This window comes from Phasianus colchicus, chromosome 5 (assembly GCF_987193195.1).
Source record: "Phasianus colchicus chromosome 5, bPhaCol1.hap1.1, whole genome shotgun sequence".
NCBI lineage: Eukaryota > Metazoa > Chordata > Aves > Galliformes > Phasianidae > Phasianus > Phasianus colchicus.
In genome coordinates, this window is record NC_143440.1 from 12219942 (window position 1) to 12239754 (window position 19813).

General features: G+C 35.3%; 1 protein-coding gene across 23 annotated transcripts in view; it reads right to left on the reverse strand.

Moving 5' to 3' along the window:
- SOX6 (SRY-box transcription factor 6) overlaps positions 1 to 19813 on the reverse strand; it is a 411364-nt gene that overhangs the window by 54423 nt on the left and 337128 nt on the right. For all 23 annotated transcript variants that reach the window (XM_090140518.1, XM_090140506.1, XM_031614025.2 and 20 more), the window contains 3 exons: positions 13929 to 14078; positions 9800 to 9980; positions 7935 to 8125 (listed from right to left, as the gene is read on the reverse strand). In XM_090140518.1, the coding sequence (XP_089996644.1) occupies positions 7935 to 8125; positions 9800 to 9980; positions 13929 to 14078 (522 nt within the window). The remainder of the gene's footprint in view (positions 1 to 7934; positions 8126 to 9799; positions 9981 to 13928; positions 14079 to 19813) is intronic.

Consider the following 19813-nt stretch of genomic DNA (forward strand, 5'->3'; position numbering starts at 1 on the left):
TTCCTGCTAAGTGCATTTCTGATTGAACCGGAAGCAATCAGAAACTTGAAAACTTCAGCTAGCATGGGAGTTTTATTCAGTATACTGTGTGTGTCTGTGTGTATAGTTAATAATGTTTCATACTGGTTCTTCAGGTGCATTTTCTTTTAGATTCTTAAATTTGTACATCACTACTGGTCAATTTTATTTTTATTTTTTTAATTTATGGTCCAATAAATTTTCAGATTTATACTTCATAAAGATTGCATTTTCTCCCTTAACTGATCAATAGACAAATAATGTAGATTTTATTTTAATCACGCTACATAATTTAGAGAACTAAGCATTTAATTGCACATGTAATATATCAAAGTGCAAATGCACAACCTGCCTACTCAGGGTAATTTTGGAAAATAAGTTGAGTAAGAAGCTTAAAAAGATGGATCTGTACAGTAAATGCTTCAATCAGTGCAAAACTGGATCCACAGCAAGCTGGCACCAAAGCTAACTTATCTGTAAATTTAGATGACCTACATATGCCAGAGATTTTACACTGTTTCTTTTTGTCTTCTCATTGTCAATTCCAGAGTTTGAGTGAACATGTATTTTTAATGTGCAAATTGCAAATACATTATTTTTATGTCTTTCCACACACAGCATAAAAAGTAAACCTGAAAAAATATATTAGTGCTATATTGGTAGGTGTGAGTACAAATTTACTGATGTACGTGTAAATAGCAGTATTTGAGTAGGAGTGTGCAGTCCACTATTGAATGAATCCTGATGTTACACACAGACAGGAAGTGAACGTTCCATGTGCAGCTTTAATATTTCTATCTCTCGAGTTTGAGGAACAGGCTTGACAAGATTTCATACCCACAGCGTTCTGCACCTGGTTCCCATTATAAATGCAGCCTTGATAACGGAGCTATGTTCTTATACAGGGGTTAATGTTGGCAGTGGCATTTTCCTCCCATAACTCTTATAATCTGAGAACCAGTGTTAGTGCTGTATTTGACCCCTCTGTGCATCTGAAGTTAGAAATTCCATCACCTTCCTCACTAAATACAGAGGAATCAGATAAAACACTTCTCTAAACACTGGGAAAATTTCTAAGCCTGATTTTATTTCCTGTGATATCTGTGAAAGCTAGTGATATAGTACAGGCTTCAGGGGTAGATCAGAAGTAATTTTTTGTTTCCTTGTTTGTTTTTAATGGAAACATTTCTCTTTAAAAAATATGGTTGGAGATGCAGGGATTAGGGTCTTTTTTTCCACAAAGCTCTGCTTTGCATTTCATTTCAAATGACATTTTGAAGTTCTAATTGTAAAGATAAATTCACTGCCACACTCCTCTACGTCTGAGAGATCTAAAATTCACCCACCCCTTTAACGGTGTGTTTAATTCCTGATCAGAATAACTGATTTCTAAAAAAGGAAAAAGACAATGCATACCATGTCCTATTGTTATCTTAGAAATACACTGATGTAAAAAAGCAGCGCAAGCATATATGAGATTCATATACGAACAAAACCCATCAGCATCCTGAACTTCTCAGAAACACAGCACGGATTTCCCTGGTGCAATAGGCTGCCGAGGAAGACCTGTGCCATAACACAGACAATACACCTAGCAAGAAAGTTGCTTGGCATTGTTAATTTTCCTCTCCTTCCTCGTTTTATTAATTTCTTGCTTTATCTTATCATCCAATTTCAAATACTGGAAGCAACAGCATCAACAAACAGATTTTCTCCAGCTACAAAGCTAAATACTTGAAGTCCAACATGTTTTCAAGTTCTAATAAAAGGGGGCAGTATTACATCAGCTGAAATTCTGAATTGCCCAAACAATCAGAAATAGTGCTGGAGAAGGACACAAAGCTACTGAATTTCACTAAAATTAGACAGTCAAACACAGATACTAACAAACTTGCTTGTCTGCCATGGAGAAAATCTTCAGATTTCTTACACTGCAGCTATTTCAGAACATTTATATTGGATGAACTCATTCTCTTTCCAAATTATTAAGGAAGCATTCTAGCTTATGCAGGTTTTTCATGTAGCCAGGGTAAGTGTTAGGCCTCAAAAGGAAATTGCAAAGTTATTGCACTTTCAAAATATTTTGGAAAAAATGGGAAAAAAAAAAAAAGCGCTTTTTTTTTTTTTTTTTAAATTCTAAAATAGCAGTCAAATACAGCTTTAGGTAGTTAACTTTGAACACACAGTATAAAAACTTTGCTTACATTATTCATAGCCACACGAAGACTACTAAATTGGCCAAATTTGCCATAGTAGTGTATAAAGGACATTTTTAAGAATGATGAGGACTGCTGCTATTTGCATTTGAAAGTTTTCCCTATTCTGGGGCATCTAACTCACATAAGTCATTAATCTGTTGTAAAATGATGGAACTGTGAAGGGCAATGTGTGCAGTGTGTCCTTCTGCATCTCAGAAACTCCCCAGGTAAAGCTTTGTTGACAGAACAGGATGATGTATTCAGGAAAAACAGTTTCCCAGTTGCAGTGTCTCTGACGAAATCAGATTCTTCATTAGACAGATGGAATACGCTCCCTCAGAGTTAAATAAATCAGTTGCATTCTTTTTTCTCTATATCCAGTTTCACATTTTTTATTATAGAATTTAAAAACATGTATTCAAACTTATGCTGAATTATACTTAAGTGTAAGCTATAGGGGGTGGGACCTTCCTCAAGCCATGGTGAGAATAATACTTGGTACAACATCTCTTTAGACAATACTATTAAAAAAGTAACAACTTTGCAAAGACAGTCATTTTCTATTGATATTGTCTTTTTTTTTTTTTTTTTTTTTTTGCCTAACTATGAGGTATTTGCCCTCTAATTACAAGTAGAATTAAGATTTAACCAACAGAAGCAAGCATCCAATTGGAAATGCTTACAGCTTCTGTTATGTCCTCAAGTACAATGAAACATAAGTATTGTCTTCTTACTTTGTACCTGCAAATAAGAAATCAAAGGGGAAAAAAAAAAAAGCTTTTATCGTAGCAGATAATAATAGATCAGTCTTTGCAAATCTAAACCACTCATTCACAAGGATTTATAAAAATCCACAAGGCCCATATGACCAATTCATTCACGTCCTCAATGTTCTGCCTCCACAGTTACTCTGTCTGTAATTCTGAATGTGCGGAGAGAAAACGGCTGGTAGAAAAAATGTCACCTACATAACCCAGTACTGCTTGTATCTTAAAAAATAAACAACGCAGTGATGGAGTCATTGCAGGGCTGCAAGCGAAAGAAGATTATATGTATACAACTAGTAGCTTTTTCTACAAAGACTTCCTAAAGTGTTTCTATTAGGCAAACTTTGCACGCATGTGCAGTAGGTTCATACATGTGATGAAGCGTAGCAGCTCCAGAGGAGTTGTTACACTCTATTGTGTCAGTAATACACATCTTTAACAGTCCCTAAATACAGCAGAGCGTATCACCTCCAAAGGGGTCGTTATGGATTATCAAGTCAAATCCAAATGCCTATGCATGGATTTGATCAATAGACCGTAACATCTCTGTGGGTAAATAATCTACATTTTTAAGAATTTTCATATTTTATATACAAACTGTGGTCTATCTTAGGATAAATTATGTGGATTCAAATTTTAAAACTTTGATTTAGAAATAAGAAAGCAATAAAAGGCTCGTTGTAAGAGGTCCTAAAGCATGATAATTCCCAGGAAGTAGGTGGTGACTCACATCATTTATTTTGAGGACTAACTCCGGTTTCCTACTGCAAATAAACAGTTGTCTGAAAATCTACAAAAGGGTAGCAATGGAATATGAACATAAAAATATCATCCTAAATTCTGCTTTTTCTCAAATCTCAATGAATCTGCTTCACGGGTAAGAAAATGGGGATGTGGGGATATCTGTGGGTTCAGCAGAATCACAGAATGGTTTAGCTTGGAAAGGACCTCTGGAAATCAGGTTGCCCAGGACCACGTCCAGACATGAGAATATTTAGTGGGTGTATGTACTATCCTGACTTAATATATTTTTCTCCAATGAAGACTGGAGTGTATCTGTGTATATTTTTTCTACAAATATTTTTTTGGAAGTGTTTTTGTTAGTGTTTTCATGCTTAATACATACATCATCAGTAATATTACAGATTACATAGTATTTTCCGGTTCAGTTGAAACATTAAATCAAATCAAATCAAATCTTCTAGGAAATCATACTCCTCCAAAATAATAAGATAATAATAGCTCTAGAATGCAAATTCTGTTTAAGTATTTTAATGCACTCGTTTTTGTTGAAGGTAAACATGGAAGAAAGTCCTATCCGCTGAACAAAGTCAATTCTCTGACAATTTTACTTCTGTCATGTCAAGTGGAAAGCGTGCTCTAGCCTATTTTCTAGATTTTCTTCATTCTCCCCCGTCTCCCAGTACTTCTCTTTACCCTGTGAAGCCACACAGTTGCTTCTCCCCTTTGCTCAGTCAACCTGAACCTGATATGCATGAGGTAAGGTAGAAAAAATCAGCTCTATCTGACAACTTTTTGTCTCTTGTACATAAATTGAAATAACTCTGTAACTGTACATGTCCTCAGAATAATATCATCTCTGAAGTGTACCCTAACCGTAATGCTTTAGCAAATGGTAAAGTCTGACTGTGTCAGAGAGCTGCACATTTTTGTTTTATACTTTCTAATGAGTGAATATCTGTGAGCACTTTTAAAGCTTTGTAGGAGATTTTGTTTGAACGGCAGAATATGAACACAGGCAATTTTCAATTCTGCGTCTCTAACCAAATACCAAGTTTTCTGAGACTTAAATGACATGTTTTCAAAAAAGCCTAGGCCCAGGCTTTGAAGCTATGTACATCATTTTGTAAGCGCAATCATTTGCACAACAAACTATTACCAGCTATCTGAACTTGAAGACCAGTAACTGACCAAGACTCAATAGCTTTTTTAAACCATCTGCAGGCAATTAATTTGTCATCTTTTTCTGGTGCCAGCTTCTAACTACTCATTTATACATGTCTAATTACCTGAAGCCAATTTCTGAAAATTTGGTCCTGAAAACATAGCGTCCCCATTCTTCAAAAGAAACCAATCCAGACTTGCAACTATGTTATCAAAGCTTCACTGGGATTATGACAGGAACTATACACTATGTTCTTTGCATACAATTATTTCAAAATTATGTTTTTTTATTGAAGTGGTCTGTCATTCCCTCCCCTCATTTTGATCATCCTGTTCGTAATTTTTAGACTAAAAGAAATACATCATAATGTAAAAATTGAAAGGGCAGAGGGTAAAAGAGGGGGAGGGGGGAATGGGAAAGTGTTCTAGAATTCTATTGGTTCATAAGATGCTTCTGTTCTTAATGTATTTTATACATGCTACAAAGCATAAATATATTCCCTTAGAACGTGACTCTAACTCAATTCTTCTTTTTTCCTTTAAGTTAGAATGTCAGAATCTATCCTAATTTTAAAAGATTAATTTATAACCCATTCTTTTGTAAGGTTTGTCTTTCTTGCATCTTCAGAGCAAGGAGAACAGACTAGCACACCAAAGCTAAAATCATAGTATATACTACAACTTTTTCTTACTTTGACAATTCACTCTATAGTACATGCCATGCTAAACAAAACTAGCAGGGCTACATAAAGGCACTGAGAAATTTAATAACAGCTTTCCTTGATGCCGTTGTAGTCTCAGAATTAAATAGTCGCAAGTGTTACCATGAGAACTCTTCAGATAGAAGACAGCGTTTCAGCACTGTGTTGTTTATATTTTAAAGACTTTCAATTCACTCTGCTAAATTTGTAAATAAACTTTTTTTTTTCCTCTCACTACCTGATGTATAACATCACCCTGGGACCTGTATCTATTCCTGTTGTTCCTACTCGTGTATCAGGAATGTGCATCGTCAGTAATCAGTAAAAAATCAGACATTTCACCTCATTCTCTGAGATATTTACTTCCTTTTCTTCAAAAAGTGGAAGACAAAATAAAAACTTACTTTGTACAATACAAGAAGTAAACACAGTACTCAAAAGACTCAGGGAGCAGTAACTGAAAAGTAAGTGGATGCCATTTTTATACTTACTTTTCAAAGTCATATCAAATGTTAAGAATTCTTTCAATAACCCTTGTACTGTGTTAGATATTTTTAAATGTCAAGCAACTGAAACTCATAAAATACATTTTAAATAAGCATATTTTATACACTCTTAATACTAATTATAGGTGTGACATTTATTTTATAACTTTAGTACACTATGTCTCAGTTAGGGACAAACACTGATTCTACACTGAGAGTTTTGTCTGAATATGGCCTGCTGGGTCAGTTATCAATTTCTCTGCTTTTCATGCTACCAGTCTGCATTAAATGAGTTTTTCAACGAGCCTTTGAATTTGTCTCATAAAAGTCTTTTTAAGCCTATGCAGCATTAGTTTAACAACCTTTTCAATAGATGCCAAACCTTTCTCTTGTTTTAAGTACTGTAAAGAACCGAGAATCAAGCAAAAACATAACATAGAAAATATAGATTAAAAGTTATGCATCAATCTCTGACAGTTCTATTTATAACATTTCCTTTCCTTTCTTTTCCACACCTTCCTACAATCTGCCTACTCACTGAGTATTCCCCTGTGAGTTGAGAAAAGATCATATAATCATCAAACTCACAGTTTAAGATATAGTTAATATTCTGCTATATCTTATACTCAGCCTAGACTAAAAATTCCTTAGTCTTTCAAGAATAATAGCTTCTTCCTTTACTCCTCAAAATATACTGAACCTACCCTACAAAACACAGGAATGTAACAGATATTCAGTAATGAATTATAGGAATCGAAAAGTTACCTGTTTTTGTTGGTTTTTTTTTAGTTTTTTTGTTTGTTTGTTTGTTTGTTTGTTTTCTCCAGCAAATACTCTGAAACACTTTATATTGATTTATATAGGCAAGTGAATGGGCCAGTTTTCTTTTTGTTCATCACTAAGTTAAATCTTAGCAGTTGCTATTTGCCCATTGCCATAATGATTACTGCTGTTATCAGTTAACTGTTTCTAGTTAACTGAAATGTAGAATAAGTCTTGTGGTATATAACTGATTTTGTGCCACTGGCGTAAAAATTGTATGCTGGAAAAAGAATAAATTATTTTTTCTTTTTTCTTTTGCAGCATAAGCCACCTCTAGGGAAGTAAACAGAATAGCAGCGTTCACCAGAAAGTCAGCTCTGCAGTTCAGCCAATTCCCTGATTCTGTGTTTACTGTCCCTGTTATACACACAGAGACCTTCTCCTGGAGCAAATCTTGCAGACCTTGGAAATGCTACACAGGACAGCACAGATGCAAAGAATTTTCCAAATGAGTTTCTGTCCTCTAAATGGTCCTTAAAGTGTGTGTGATAGAAACTGTCCCTTATCTTTGTTCCATGATCTCACATAGCTATTTGCTACGCTGAATGTTGTCCTTCCCAGACTGATGCTGGCTATGCTCCCTCACTACCTTCTGTATTTTAATATTGTATCCCACTTCACTTTACTATCTGGAAAGTACCATCAAAATGGTTGTTGAATGTGAGTCAGATTCAAATACACTGAAGTATATTCAACAGCACTGTAATCCTTCACCGTGGTAGTATGTAACTGGCCTTTCTGTTATAAATCCACTCATTCTCAAAAGCACAATTCAAAATCTAGCAACCACAAACAACGGTAGCTTCAACCAGTTCTTTTCCACATAGTTGTAGGCATGCTTACACATTAATCACATATTATGCATAGGAATGTTTTTTTGAATGCTGTCATACACATGTAGAGAAGTTTGTAGAATAGCAATGTGAAGCAACAATTGGAGATAGCAAAAAGTTGTAAAAAAAGATTTTATACAAAAATAAGAAGCTATTTGCAAGGAAAAGAATGAATGACACACTGTGTGGCATTGGGAAACATTACCTTTTCATTCCTGCAGTTGTTTAGACCCATGTTATTCATGGAGGGCAATTTTCCATCAACACCATGTGGCTGCTGCTGCTGCTGCTGCTCCCTTTGGATCTGCTCTCTCATCTTCCGAGCCTCCTGAATGGCTTTCATTACTGTGTCCTGGTCCCCAAACAGGGCAGGTGAATTAAGACTGGAAAGAATATCTATAAACAGAGAACACACTTTATTTAGGTAATCATCCAAATTAGAATCCAGTGTAATCATTAAGTTCTCATCCTATTAAAACTGCAACCCCTTCAAAAGGAGGAGGGTTGGCAGTGGTTGTTTGTCTGAAGACTGAATTAATCTATGGAATTGATTCATAAGCCTGTTCTCTTCTTTTGTTTTGTTATAAATATAACCTCTAAAGTCTTGGCACAGACTGATATGGAGGTGTCTGAGTATAACCATGGACTCAACGTTCAAACTTATATGTTTAACACAACAGTTTTCTGAAGCTTAAGTGGGAAGCTTTTAAAGTATTGATAACAAGAAAATGAACTAAGAAGGATAAAGAAATCTGACTGGGACATGAAATTCTACATCAGACAGATGTAGGTTATGAAAGGGCACTTAGAAATTACTTTGGCAGACAGAGCATATTGTCACCTTAATATCAGGATAATGACAATTTTTGGTAATGTTTCAATGGCTTCTTCAGAAGTGAGGGGAAATGTTTTTATGGCTTATATTAAAAACATTCACACTTTAGGCATATCTTCTGTATCCACCTCTCTAGAATGCTCTTTGAGTTCAAACTGGTATGCTGCTTTCTAGTATTAGCTAGTGTAGCAGTAGCTGGAATTATATTGACAGGTAGAATAGACAGCTAGCTAGCTGCAGAAACTTGATCTTTCAGAGATCACGAGGCTCCCAAGTGTTTTCAGAATTGAACAAATCACAATTTTATATATCTAAGGCATTTATTTAACAAACCTGTTCATTTTTCACAAGTGTTTCTATATATTTTACAAGTACACTTGTAGATTGTGAGTAAGTGGTTTGTAGTATTTAGTCACAGTTAAAATTTACTATCTGAACTTTAGGACTAATAACTGAGATTTTACAGCTCTTGATTCAGTTTCTTGAGGGAGTCTTCATACACAGATTTCAGATCAATTTTGTTTCATTACTTAATAAGCTTTACTTCTTAATTAAAGAAGTTTGGATATGGGTCCAAAAATTCCATATTCTGGGTGAAACTAATGGTACATTTGGGCTAAACAGCTGAAAACCAAATCTGGATTTACCTTCTTGCCTGACTTCTGGTTTATCATATCCCACTGAGACAATGAATGGTCCTTGGCCCTGGTTCAACAAACTGACTGAAAACTTACTTATTTTAAGTATTGTACATTGTAGCACTGGAATGAAATAACCACATGAAACATCATTTCTGTGTACGTAGTATCTAAGCAGGCTCTATGTGCATGAAAAGCTGTATTTTGCTTCTTTAATCCAGAGGCCAAAATTGTAGAATTAACTTTGCATGTATGCTTTCATTTGATGTTTGTGGGGAAGATATTGATAGAAATCTCTCTTATATGTGTTTCATATATGCATACTTATTTACTTCTGTGTGTATATTTGTATGTATATGTTAAATATTTATTTGCTGTATTTCCTGTAGATGCATATCACTGCTGCATCATCTGGTTACTCTTGTAAATCCTTGGCATTCAAAAATTATTTGAAAATCTTTCCTGTATATTTTCTCTCCATTTTAAACAGAAATGTAGATCTAAGTATCTATTCAATTCAGATGCGAGTGTATTCAAGCTGGCATTTCACACATAAAACTTGCCAGTTTTCTTCTTTCCCGAGGACAGATTAGTTACCTAAGGAGGATCCTCTTCCCAGAGATCCACCAAGGGGGCTGGGGATACCACTCTTGTTTGTCACTGTCACTGGACTGCTTTTGCTAGCTGGGAAGAGGTTCTGTGTTGGAGATGTTGGGGATTTGACTGGTTCAGCCGTCTTGGGTCGGGCTGAAAGATTCAGTGGCTGGGCTGCTTCATCCTACAAGAGTTTAATGTAAGTAACTATTAGGGAAAGACAAATGAACACATAATTTTGCAAGCAAGCATTACTTTACACCTCGAAGACAATATCACATTCTCCTGCAATAATAACAAAAGAAGTTAATTATCTGCCTCCTTTAAGATTCAGTGAAAGGAAATCTCATTAATTTCTGTGTTATGCTTCTATTTACATTAACTATGTGGCTGGATCGTTCTTTTTGCCAAATTAAAATTTGAATTAGCTCACATTACAGCTTAATTTCCTAATGTGTTTTCAGAGATCTAAATTAACCTAGGGCATTTACAAAGAATTATTTAAAATTTCCAGCAGCTCAGTAATGCGTTTGCATTGGTTCTGTTTGAAAAGTTCCTGGCACTATAAAATTAAGTTATGTAGCTTATTTTTATATGTATTAGAAACTAAGCAATCAAATGTACTTCCATGGAAGAATCATTTGGAAGCCCCCGACAGTTCTTTGGCCCACATTTAACGCTGCTGCTATCTTATACATTCAATGCATCTTATTTAGAGTGCATGTTTTGTTTAGTAAAATCATCTACACTCTTCCCTCATAATAAAAGTATTTCAGTGAATTCAAATTCCTTTACTTACTATGGTAAAAAATGTATAGTTTATGCATCTTAAAGATATTTTATATCTTTTCTAAAATTTAATTTTGGCTATTTTTCTTTTTTATTCAAATATGTCATGTATTTTTGACAGATTTATGTAAAATCAGGATTTTTTTCACATAAAGCAATTTTGCTTCTTGATTGTTCTATACTTCTGTAATTATTTCCATATTCTGTAGTTATCTCTGCTGCATTCAACCTTTACTGTATCTGTATGCTCATTTGCATAAAGAAAAGAAATGGGTCTTTTTTGAAGGATATGCAAATCTAGCATCAGTACTCATATTTCTTATACTTTTCATAGGCACTGTGGAAGAAATTCTGTCTTTGGCATACATCTTGATTCAGTGCTATGTGAGATAAGACTATTTGAGAAAAATCTTTACTTTTGGAAGAAGACCCATTCACACTATTAACTTGTTTAACTGGAGTAGATACATCATAACCTTACTCCTATTCTTTGGGTTTGTTCCTTTTGCTTTATATGTTAAGTAAAACAGAGCATTTGGAAAATTGTGAGATAGTGATTTTCTGTAATTAAAGAGCTTAGAAAGATAGATCTCTCATTTAAAATATGCCCACCGTAGAATCGTGATGGATATAAGAGAATAACATCCATATATTACAACATAACACTGATCATTTTCAAAGCTTAAAACTAAGTGTCAGAATACAATAACACACTACATTATCTCATCTTTTCCATTCTTCCTACTGTCAAGTGATGATTTAGGAAAGTACATCTGATCATATACAAAGCATTAAAAAGGAAACGTAACTAACAGGTATTTATAATGCTGTCACACCTCCAGTTTTAAACTATTTCTATAAAACTTCATGACATTTTTATTCTTCCTGAACTTGCAATGCACACAAATGCCCACACCTGTTCAGAGTCCAAGGGAAAGCAGAAACACAAAAGTATAAGGAACATAGTGCAGTGTCATGCTTTGTGGTCATGTTATGTGCAAGCTGTTTCATTGCACAAACTGGCTTCAATAAATTTCTGTGAAAGTTCAGAGCCCCTTCTAGACTATGAAGTTTGCTGGATTAGGGCCTGCAAGTGTGTACTCATAGAAACCTGTGTGACCATGTTCAATTTTCAAATAATTTTCTGCCCACTATTGATCGAAAAAAAGCGAAAGAAAAAAGTCTGAACACTGCCAGAAGCCACTTGTTTGTACTTCATAGACAGCATTCTCTTTTCTGTGAGGCAACCAAAAAGCTGGATAGAATCATTCTGGTCACTGACTTGAAAAACGCATCATTCTTTTTTGTAAGATCTGACTACTGTAAAAGAATCCCATTAGTTCTATAAATAATGCATATAGTATATACAAACAACTGTTTAAATACAGGGAATGCATGGAGGATTTGTTAAGCAATGCATGACCATCAAAACTGTCATGTTCTATATAGGTAAAAAATTGCAAAGACAACATGCAGGTAACAGTTCATTAGAGTTCATATATGTGTATATATATATGTATGTATGTATATATTATACTAACAACTAATTTTTTTCATTAGCTACTGGCATTTGTCCATATTAATTATCAGTAGTTCATTTTTAGTATTTTTGATGCAATAGTGTGCTTAATAAAATAGGAATAAAAAGACTTCTTTTTTTATTAAGGTATATTTCAGTCCATTCAAGTTAAATTATGTAGGGAAACCCCCAAGAATTTGCATGTGGTCAAGTGTGTAATAGGACTCAGCTGGCCACAAAGCTGGAATGATATTGGCCTTGGTTCAAGGAGATATGTGCTTAAATTTAACCAGGGAAAATTTGACTCATATAGTAAGGGTTTGGTTTGGTATAGATCCATTTGGCTCATTCACTTACGAAATTACTTTTTTGCATTAAAGTAGTCGGTAGTATATTCTCAATGCCATAAATCACTGGTGCTGGTGTCACTATACTATGGCAACTTCGCTGAAACAGTTGGGCTTTGCTTTTGGTGGCTTCTGTATTGACCATAACAAACCTTGCATATGTGGTAAATTTTACTGACTGCTCTCAAGCCTGGCATTGGATCACAAGAGGTAAAATATTAGACTAATACACGTCTACAGTTAAGTAAAGTGAATGCTTTGCTAAATAAATGTTAGATCTGGCCATAATGGAATAGTTTTTATTTATTAGTACTCTCAGCCTAGCAAAAAAGTGTCATGGAAATTTATCAGCCCAGGCAGAAATATCTACTCATCCACACTTTACCACAATGATTGATGATAATGAAAAAACGAATGATATTTTACTCTCATGTCAAAAAAAAAGTAAAAAAAAGAAACTGTCACTTCAAGCGAGTAAAATCTTCCCAGCCTGATTCGAGGCTAAAGGACTATGTATCCATCAGGCTTTAGCAGCTAGCATAAAACGCATACTTTCTCCACACAAAGACAATATATGCCTTATTTAGATCTATTTTAACAGTTCTGCATTTATAGCAGTATCATCCAAATTGATAAAACATTTGAATGTGGTTTTTGTTTGTGGGTTATGGTTAGGTTTTATTTTTTTAATCTATTATTGTTTTCCTTCAGTTTGAAGTACATTTTTTTCAAGCATGCTTGGTCTCATGTAAATCAGAACAGCCATAGGACTACGTAGCAATAAGAGCCAGCCTGTTCTTCCCAACGATACTAGCTTCACCAGAGATTTCAAGGGGTGCACGATGTTCATTTCATACTGCTGGCATTTGCCATGTTGTAGCTGCCTGGTTCCAAGCAAGTGAGAATAAGCAGGCACAAGCATCCAGCAGTGGCACAAAACCAATGAGGAACAGCCTCGTTGTCAGCAGCCGGGTGAAATCAGCAAAAGTCAAAGCAATCTGCAGTTACACAATATTTTACCTGAAGTCCTGAATTAAATGTTCTTTTTATGTGAAGCTTTTTCCAAAATTGTTGTGGAAGTACATTAAGAGATTTGTAAAATCTCTCTTTTCTTAACAACATAAACTAGCATCGTATTTTAAGATGCTCAAATGCTTAATCTGAAACAATTCATGAAATGGTTGTCATTTATGCACATTATTAGATTATAAAATGATATCATGAGAATAGCTCATTTTACTGATGAATCAGTTGTGCTGTCTAAAGTAGGAAGAGGGATGTCTGATATTTCTGGAAGCATGAACTGAACGCTTTCTCTTCCCTTCTCTCTACTGATAATGCAGTACTGAACTTGAACATTTTATTTTACTTTTGTAGAGCTTTCGTGTGCTTCCACTTCCAGCTGCAAAACAATTAAATAGATCATTTGGGTTCACTGCCCTTTCCAGACACCAACTTTTTTCCTATTAAGAAATACCTTAACTTGAGTTACCGGGCTGGTCCCTCTCTTCTCATTTTTCATCCCAGTGGGTGAGAGTGCCCCTGCTGTATTTGGTGGCTGTGGAGTAGATGGCATTTTGGCTCCAGGAGAAACTTGCATGCTTGCCAGCTGAGCTGCATACAGTTGCTGAAAGACAAGAAGATATACAATATATTCTTTCAAAATTCCTAAAAGAAAAGCTGTAAATGTATGCAATTTTTATTGCCCTGCTGTTTCTTCTCTTGAAGGAATGAGAGATTTTTTTCACTACTTTCTTACTTTCAGTTTTTCCCTTCTCATTATTGTTAAAAAAAAAAAAAAAAAAAAAAAAAAAGACCTAGCAAACTCCCACACACTGATACCTTCTTAAATTTGACTTTTATCTGATTTCTGTTTCCCTCTTCTAGTAAATACTATCTCCCTTAGTGATGGTAAAGAGCAAAGTGCTATACCATACCCAAGTATGCAAAAAATATATATGAATAAATAAAATTAAAAATAATTGGCAATATTGTGACTGGTTATGATCAACCCCCATTAGAAACAGTCAATGTTTCAGGCTTTCCACAGAATGCCAACTCCAGAACCTCTGCTGGGCATTGACATGGGAAGTCTTTGCGACCAAAAGGCAAAGCTGTATCTTCTCCAGATATCAATGGAAGCTAAAGCAGGCAACAGGGTGTGTCTCAGCATACAGTGATTGTTATCTTTAAATTTTATAAATGCTAATGGGAATGCAGACCTCAAAAATTCCTGTAAACAGTGATAAACAGAGAGAAATGTCCTCATGGAATATGCATCCAACTTTTCAAAAAGTTTAACTGAAACATAATAAAGTACCTGTGCACCAAAATAAACTATTTCACCAAATTAAAGCATTCAGTGATCGAAAACAAGTAGGTTTATTTTTTTTCCCAGTGACCAAACTTAAACCCTCACCTTGAATCAGCATCAGCAATAATTCTACTAGTGTAAACAGGGAAGATCCTAATCCTTCTTCCACACATAAATCTATATAAACTTTGCCTTACTAGCGAGAAAAAAGCCAGGTGGTTTGTATGTAATTTCCAACATTACTATCATTCAGATGGACAAATAAAAAAAATTACAGTAATCAAAAGCAGACCTTTCAGCACATGTAATTAAATGAAAGCTTAATAAAGAATAATTTGCAAGAGCCAGATGTGCTTATGTCATAATTGTTGCTTTCTTTGGAACCATTTTTCTAATGTAACAAGCCTCCACAGAAATGAAAGTTACACAATACTGTAAGCTCAGTGACTCAGTGGCGAGACAACTGCATGAAGGGGGGGCACAGACACAGCTCTGGGTGACAAATGGAAGCTGTTGTTTGTTTGTTTGTTTCCTGCCAGCCCTTTTCAACAATCATGTGTAGGCTACAAAAGGATCACAGATAAATATTTAGAAACCAACAATGTTTGGAAATTTTGGGTAAGGTAATTTTTTTTTCCCCATGCCATAAAACTAATTCCCCACTTCTAAAAAAAATGGAAATGCATTGTATACAGTAGTTGCTTTTGTCCCCACCCCTTCTGCTGGGCACGTGCCACTTTGGCAGTGGCCTATAAAAGAGTGGCATAACCTGCAGGTAAATCCCTGTCTGCCAACCTGGATGCACTGCTTGCATGAGTCTGCCAGCTGCTCTCACCTTCACCCTCCTCCCCAGAGTCAGAAGTTGATTTTCAAAGACGAAGACAGGGAGGTCATTAACCAGTCACCCACACTGGCAAAACAGACTCAACTTAGGGAAAAATTATTTAATTCAATCTCAATGAGAATGGAGTCAGGTGATAAGAAACATAGAGAAAAAACTACACCTCATTTCATATATGCCTCTCCTTAGCTCCTCTTCACGGCCTGTTCCCGCCCCCTGTAGCCCTCCCTTCCATCCTGGCCTGGGTGCTTCCACAGCTGTTTCTCACAGTGTTATTCCTCACTCTTCGCTGCCATGCAGGATTTTTCCCTTCCTGAAACATGGTTTCCATGCAGCACTACACTGAGGAGCAATATAACATTACTCCAAAGTCACAGGATTGAGTTTAGCCTAGCATTTCTAGAAATTCATTTTATACAATAAAAGCAAATGTAACAATAAGTAACAGTACTTATCTTTCTGGTTTGCTTTGACCTTGCTAGAATTCACACTAGGGCTAGCAAAACAGCACATGGACTGGAAGTTGTATAACTTCTGTTAAATACCAATTTGTATGGGGAGTATCCAACCTGGAAAACCTCAGTGTTGCAGGGCTAAAATGGATATTTTTGCAAATACTGCTGTTATCACATGAAATCTAGGACCTCACATTGAGATGGTGAAGGTTGTAAAGCTTGTATTTGAAAGATTAAGGAGGAAAAAAAAAAATAAATAAAATAAATAAACAAAAGTGAATGAATGTTGATTGTTGGCTTTTAATGCTGAAAAGGAAAATCTTCAATGGAATTTTTTCCATTGAAATGCAAACCCACCAACTATTGAGTAGTGTCTAAAAAAATTAACCTACCTCAAACACTGAAGCATATATTCTTTTCACTGTATCTCTAGCACATAAAGAGAAGTGTTTTATATAACCCTCATGACAACCACTGACTCAGAAGGCTCTTGATTACTAATTAGATATTCAAAACCATCAAGTATTCATGATTGTTTTAAGAAGCCTTAAAATATATATAGCTTGATTTATTTATTTTTTTTTAAAGGTCACTAAGTTAGATTCTTATGATCCAGTTCTCAGCATTCAAACATAAGTAGGGCTGATTTTGGGTTACTGAGTGCTGCTGCATAGATAACAATTTTGCAAATTAGCTTGCTTAAGGAACGTGAGCAAGGATGTAATTTTACACCTTACAGAACCACATTTTTTTGTTATATCATGATCTGACACAGAAGAGTAGGACTTTGAAATGCTGCACGTCTCTCTTTAGGCAGTGGCAAGTGAAATGTCACGCTTGGGCAATTAAAAGCTTATTGACTTAAGCTCTTGTTACCAAAACTCTATTCCAATCCCAACCAACTAAAAATTTGAGGAGAATTTATAAAAAGTGGAGGACACTGTGACACCATTCCAATGAATGATGCCCATCTACGAAAAGAAAAAGAACAGTTGAGTGTAAGAGTGTTGTATTCAGCATGCAAACAGCATTGCACAAGTACATATTGATTTTTTTTGTACCCTACAAACAACAAAATTCATGCCAAACACTTTTTATAGCTTAGAGCTACAATTTAAGAAGAATAAGTAAGGAATATAATAATAGGAAGAAGGGTGGGGTAGAGAAGGAGGAGAAACATTCCCTGCTTTAGAAATCGCCTATGGCAGTTGATGAATTATTTCCACTACACCATTTCTATAAAAAAAAAGTCATCCACAATCTAAAATTTGTCAAACAAAACTATGAACTAATAATAACGCATCTTGACTTATCAAAATGTTAAAACTTCTCTTATCTAAGTTTCACAACACCTTCGTGAGATATTTTCATGATACACATGAATAATTGCCTTTACCGTCAATGTTCACTCATGTCTTGCCAGAACACAAAAGCCTTAGGCCTAAACATCCCTCTCCCAGATTTCTGCAACATTTTTTCAGTAGTTCATCAACTAATTTTTTCAACTAGCTTTCAATAATCAAAATTCTTTCAATATCTCAGGTCCCTTTCCTGTACAACTTTTTGCCTCCACGTAGGCCAGTAAGGTTCCTCCCACACCTGCTCTGCTGAATGACGATGAGAACAAAGCAAATGAGCTTTCTCTGTGCTGAATGTTATTTTTAAAACAGAAACACTTGTACTTACCTCATGGGCTGAGGCATCCGTGTCTAAACGAATGAATAAAGGTGAAGAATTTTTGAGAATTGAATGTTACAGATATAACACATGGTGAGGAAAATAGAATGGGCCTTAAATCAACACAGTTAAGGGAGATTTACACTGACAACAACTTGTTAACTTCGTGACAGGCTGTTTTACCACCTAACACAGAATTATGATAATCATAATCTTCTTACCAGTGGCTTGTCAATGGCAGGCCTTGTGGAAAAAGAAGATATTTCAATAAAGAGAAAGCGATTAACTGCACATGAGAGAAAAGCACTTTCTTTAGGTTGGTAAGCCCAGGAAAGAAATGAGTGCAGCAGTTACTTGTATGTAAAAGAATGAAAAGGCAAGGACTACACATTGCAAATGAATGCATTGGTGAGGGAAAATTCGGTCACAGCAGTCGAATTATAACTCATATGTCATTCTTTGCAGCACAATTCTGAAGAAACTATAACAAACATGAGAAGTACAGAGATAAGAAAGAAAGTGAATCAAATAATCAGTGTAATGGATAATCAAAGAGCAGGTGATGAGTTTACCTAGCACAATGAATTGCAATGTATGTACTTGGAAAATGTCCTAAAGAGAAACGATGCAGTAGGTAGGAAGGTAGCTTGATCCAAGGAGGAAGAAGGGATTGGTTCTAGAAATCCTTTTATTTCCTATTACTAAAAGATTTAAGACCAAATGAAAAGACAGTCCTTTTCCTGTATTTGTATGAGATTTCTCCAAAGGTGTTAGACTTTTTTTTTTTTTTTCACTCAGAAAAAGATGCTAAATATTATGGACATTGATTAAGTCTAAAGTCTTCTCTACTAAAAATGTAAATCCTGTGTTACATCTCAACAAGTACTTTTGCTACAGTAAGTGACACTGAACAATAAAACTACTGAGAATCAAGTGGGATTTCTTATTTGTCAGCATTTTAAATGAATTGTGCAAAGCTGAAATATCTTATTTATAGAGATGAAAGTTCAGCTATTTAGACAATGAGTAATTTGGTTTCCAAAGATGAAAAACTCTAAGGAGACACTGCAAATGCTGTTGAAATCCTGCACTACAAGAGGTAATGCAGTTATTTTTTTCCATAGCATATTTAGTACATAGAGTTGCAAAGCTATAATTCTAGAATTTTCCTTCCAGGTTTATAACATGCAATAATAATGCTTAGAACTATCTAATCATCAGAGGTTTCACAAGTTCACCAAAATCAGCAACATCTTTACTATTCCAAACACTCACTTCTGAGAAGAAGCTATCCCAAATGAAAAAGCCCACCTGTGGTGGGACTGTTCCTTCTTCATTTAATTTTTTTTTCCAATTCTTATTGTAGAAGTGCTTAAAATAAGCTTGATGTCAAACAGGCAAAAGGAAACAGTCTCTAAGAAGTTTTCTTCTGTTTGAAGAATGGACTAGCACTCAAACCAATGTTTTGGATATCATAGGCAATAACTATGGAAATAAATGTTCTCTGCTGATCTGAGCCCAGTGTCACTCGTACACCCACCAACAGTTCAGGCCAGGAATATTTTCAAAATGCAGTGCAAAAGCATAATTGTATCAATAAAAAAAATCACACACAGCTTAAGGTAAGTGCGAGAATCGTTTCTAAAGTAATGCTAATTGTACATATTCCTTTCTATTTCTTAAATAGATGGCTGTAAAAAAATAATAAATTAGATGTTTTCTACATCAGATATGTTCAGAGACTAACATGGCAGTCAAAGACTATTTCAGCACTAGGGTAAAAAAAGGGGTTATTGGATTCTGCATATAAAAATACTGCTGGCTGTCTATGTTTGAAAATGCCTTTTGGTGCAGTTCCTTAGAGTGAGAGGTAGGTTAACAGAAAATGGCATCCAGAAACACGAGACAGCCAAAATAACTCATCAGCAACTTAACCATGTGACAAACCCAGGGGCAACTTGGAGCCAGCTACCGCCTGTAGAGTCTGCCAAGAAGCCAGATGCCATCACCAGAAAAACACCTTCCAGAGCTCAGCATCTGTGTTCTGGGAGTGCTCCCCATACAAAAAGAAAAGG